Here is a 4,618-nt window from a genome sequence, read left to right on the forward strand (position 1 = left end):
TGTGTGTGTGTGTGTGTGTGTGTGTGTGTCTGTGTGTGTGTGTTTGCGTGTATGCGCGCACATGTGTGATTGTGTGCCTGCGTGCATGCATGCATGCGTGTGCCTACATGCATGCGTGCGTGTGCGTGCATGTGTCAGTGGCGTAGACAGGTCCTCAGTTGTGGGGGGATGATTTCGCTGTTACTTCCATCGCAATGTATATGAAGAGTGCATGTGCGCGAGTAGCTCACACCCCGAGCGCCTTGGTGCAAAGCCCTTAATGGGTGGGGTCCAGGGGGCGGAGCCCCCGGAAGCTCTAGGATAGCAATTTAGAACCTTCAAGATTGCCGTTTTTGAGGGAATTGAAAAAAATTGATATTGTAATTGTAATTATTTTTTCTTTGGATCCCAGAGGTTTAATAACACGCACCCCCCTCCACACACACAACCAGTGGCGGATCCAGAAGAAAAATTGTAGGGGGGGGCGAATCATGCGAGCTCACGGGGGGAGGGGTGTTGGAGGGGGTGTCCCCCTCCCACCCCCTCCCACTGTGTGGAATTGTTAAAAAGTTGCAATCTAAAAGCAATCAAGTTTGGACATTTTTATCATAGAATATCAGGATTTTTCCTCCTTCAGGGCGTGCCCCCCTCCTGTTTAGGGGTGGGCCGGGGATTTTGTTGAAAGTAACATGCACCTCATCGATGCAATTTCCTGAGGCACTATGAGGCAGCACTATTAAACAATCTTCATCACAATAACATCACTGTTGAGTTGACTATTTTTATCTTTGGGGACTACCAAATCTGTGCTATGTACATGTCCTTACTGGAGTTACCAGTGCAGACTTACCTAGGCTAAAATACTCTACAGGCGCCGCGGAACGATTTTAGAAGTGGGGGTGCTCAATTTGTTACGCTCGACAGTGGCCAATGCAGGTTTTCGAGGAGGGTGGTAAGAAACAGGCGGGGGTATGCGGGTCTTCCCCCAGAAAATTTTGAATCCCCCATTTTCCTCTTGAAAGTAAGGGGGGATGATTGTACACGCCATCTCCCCACGTCAATAAGTGGGGAGATGCATCCCCCTCATCCCCCCCCCCACTATCTACACCCCTGCTCATGTGTCCATGTGTGCCTGCGTGCATGTGTCCCTGTGTGCCTGCGTGCATGCATACGTGCATGTGTGCCTGTGTGCCTGCGTGCATGCATGCGTGCGTGTGCATGCATGTGTGCCTGTGTGCCTGCGTGCATGCGTGCGTGCGTGTGCATGCATGTGTGCCTGTGTGCATGCATGCATGCGTGTGTGTGCATGTGTGCCTGTGTGCCTGCGTGTGTGTGCGTGCATGTGTGCCTGTGTGCCTGCGTGCATGCATGCGTGCGTGCGCACGCGCAAATTTGTGAGCATATCATCAGCATGATCAAGAGCAGCAGCATCAGCAGCAACATAGGCAACAGCAGCCGCAGCATCAGCAGCAACATAGGCAACAGCAGCCGCAGCATCAGCAGCATCAGCAGCAATATAAGCGTCATCCACAGAATCAGCAGCAGCAGCAGAAACATAGGCATTAGCAGCAGCAGCAGCAGCAGCAACATGGGCATCAGCAGCAGCAGCAGCAGCATCAGCAGCAACAAAGGCAACAGCAGCCGCAGAAGTAGCAACATAGGCATCAGCAGCAATATAAGCATCATCCGCAGCAGCAGCAGCAGCAGCAGCAGCAGCAGCAGCAGCAGCAGCAGCAGTAGCAACATCAGCAATATAAGCATCAGCCACGGCATATTTCTTTCACTTAAACACTTCTTCACAAAAATGTCAGATCTTTATTATCAGCATCTTGCTTTCCTTGTACTTAAACACTTCTTCATATGTTTTCCGTGAATCGTAGCCTAAGTGGTAAGAGAGTATTACAATGCGCATGGGTGATAGTTGCTATGTTGGAGGAGCGAATGCCAGATGGATTGAGAGAGGAAGTAGTCTCAGGTATAGGAAATACTTTCACACAAATCTTGTTTATGCGTGAATCGTATATATTACCTATGGATAAATTTTACTCATTACGACGAGGTAGTTAAAAACACATGCGCTTTATAGGCAAGATTGGAGTAGTAACTGCGAGTAGCGAATAAGGCAGAAGAAATTTCTTGGCTAGTACAAATTTTTTCTGCTGGAATGCAGCGAAGGACTAGGACGCATAAAAAAATAGCGGAAGTGCACTGAGACAGTAAGTGATCAACTCATTTGGTGAAAGGAAGAGTTTGCCATGTCGCAAGGAGGAGGCCACGATTAGTATAGCTCAATACGCGAGAAAAGCAATTCTTCACACAATATGTTTTCTGTGAAATCGTACCTCACTGCTACCATATATCACTTCATTGGTATTTGCCATGTCGTTCCATGCCAGATTATCATCTCCGTAGGAAACACTTCTTTCGCCCAAATGTTCTTCTGTGAAAAACAGTGTATACCTAATGTAAATTTACTCATGCGTCATTATGCCAGTGTCGCAGGGCAACCGCAAACGATTATATCTCAGTAGGAAACCTGTGCCTCTTACGAGGCAGGCACCGCCACGACTCTCTGACAAGCTGTACAAACCCAAAAAACAAGCCAAAGACAAGGATCTAGTACTCAAAATAACCAAACTCAAAGACACAGAAGGTGAGTGGATTTTATCACGTTTATGGATTACACAACTTACATTTGAAGAGTAAAGATAGACGAGATATTTTAATAACATAGAGTACTAGATTATATATCATGGTTTTCATTATTCATAGTGTTGTAAGTGTATTTTTAGTGTAATTTATTTGTCACACGTAATACAAAATGCCAGCAAAATAATCAAATAGTCCTCATATATTATGTTGATAACTGGATCAAACGGAATACAAGCTTTGCCAGTCACTGAAAATCACTCACAACATCAAGAGTATATTAAAGCTAGTCTTGATACGCTGCTCTATATCTAACACCAACATTTGTCAAGTCCAAATTTTCCTCTCAATAATGTATTGGTCCACGATTTCCAAGAGTACATTAAGGCTAGTCTTCATATACCTGTCAAAATATACACACGTATATCTAGTCCTCGTTTTCTCCTGAACGATACTTTCGTACACCATTTTCAAGAGAATATTATTCAACGTTTATATACCTATACTCAGTGGTAGACAATGACAACTTGATAGATTTGTCATTATCTACCCCTGCTATACCGACACCTAACGATACGTTGGTCCATACATTGCAATTAACCTTAATCATTTCTCATCATTGCAATGAACTTAATCGATCGATTAACTTCGTCTGTTCTATCTCTCGGCTAACGCAGAGAAATAAAATCATTTTTCGTCATCGCAATTGACTTAATCAATCGAATAATTTTATCCGTTCTGTCTCCCGTCTCGCAGAGGAGCCTACGGGTCGGAGCAGCATGGACACGGGGCTTCCGACGTGGGACGCCGACAGCCACACGACGGAGACTCCGCACGTAGCCTTCCAGCTCGGCGACGACCCGCTGCCGGAGGCGTCGGTGCCCGACACGCCACCTGGCGGCGAGTCGACGCGCTCGTCGTCGATGCAGAAGCTGCGCAAGGTTTCGCTGAAGAAGTTCAAGATGTGGAAGTGACGACGACGTCGACAACGGCGCATGCTTCCCTCCCCTGGGGCCGGCGACGCTTCGCGCGACGTGGTCTCGTTTGTTTCGCATTTCCGCGCACTCGTCTCGCGGAGCGTTCGCGACGTACGTACGTGCGTCGGCCGTGTCACCGCTCGTGCTTTCATTCTTCACTGAAGAAGTTTGAGATGCGAAAGTGACGATGAGGATGGGGTCGTGGACCGCGGCGGCGCCGACGCCGCATGCTCCCCAACGATGACAACGTGAAGTTGCGGCTCCTCCCTCCCCCCCCCCCCCCCCCAACGTGAAGTTGCGGCTCCTCCCTCCCCTCCCTCCCCTGGCGATGCTTCGCGACAAGGTCCCCTGTTTTTATGTTTCCGCACTTTCGTTTGCGAGTGGTGCAGGAGGGCAGGTGGCGCCACCGTGTCCCTCCTCGGCGACCTGGAATCGGAAGCGGTGGCGATCGTCGTCACAGTCGTCGTCGGATGGCGGAACACGATCGTCCGCGGATGGAACGCACGTGTTAATGGAACGTCGGACGGAAATAAACCGAAGCGACGAGAGAGAGAACTGAGATTATTTGGGGGTGTGCGAGGGGACCGTAGCAGGGCGTGCCCTGCCCTCACTTCCTGCTGTTTCAGTTGCGTGCGTGTCGTCTACCCTTGGGTCCTGTTAATGTGAGCGACCGTTCAAAACGCCTTTTCGAGAGAAAGGCAGCAGATCACGACAGCGAGAGGGGAGCCAGGAAAGACCCAGGAGCAAGAGGGAGACGTGCAGGAGGAACAAATATATCATCGACTGTTGGTGCATGTTGTAACTGTGACTCTGTGAGACTGGCACACCGTGCCTACCTATATCCCTCTGTGCCCACCGGCTACACATCACGAATTCACCGGTAATGTCCGGAGAGTTGACGCTGCACATATATATATATCAGAGGCAGTGCAGACGGACGACGTTATTTGGTGACGTCACCGTCGTCGCGTGGACGACAGAGTCGGCAGTGAATCCTACATAATAATGACCGA

At 49.0% G+C, this 4,618-nt stretch overlaps 1 protein-coding gene across 1 annotated transcript in view; it reads left to right on the forward strand.

The window, feature by feature from the left end:
* The window catches only part of LOC106808421 (1-phosphatidylinositol 4,5-bisphosphate phosphodiesterase epsilon-1-like), a gene marked incomplete at its 5' end in the record, with an annotated part of 26,575 nt that extends 22,704 nt beyond the window's left edge, over positions 1-3,871 (forward strand). The window contains 2 exon segments of the mRNA XM_014811139.1: positions 2,492-2,632; positions 3,385-3,871. Of these exon segments, the coding sequence (XP_014666625.1) occupies positions 2,492-2,632; positions 3,385-3,602 (359 nt within the window). The 3' untranslated portion in view covers positions 3,603-3,871.
* Positions 3,872-4,618: the final 747 nt, after the last annotated feature.

The sequence above is a fragment of the Priapulus caudatus genome, unplaced genomic scaffold (assembly GCF_000485595.1).
Source record: "Priapulus caudatus unplaced genomic scaffold, Priapulus_caudatus-5.0.1 Scaffold275, whole genome shotgun sequence".
Taxonomy (NCBI): Eukaryota; Metazoa; Priapulida; class Priapulimorpha; order Priapulimorphida; family Priapulidae; genus Priapulus; species Priapulus caudatus.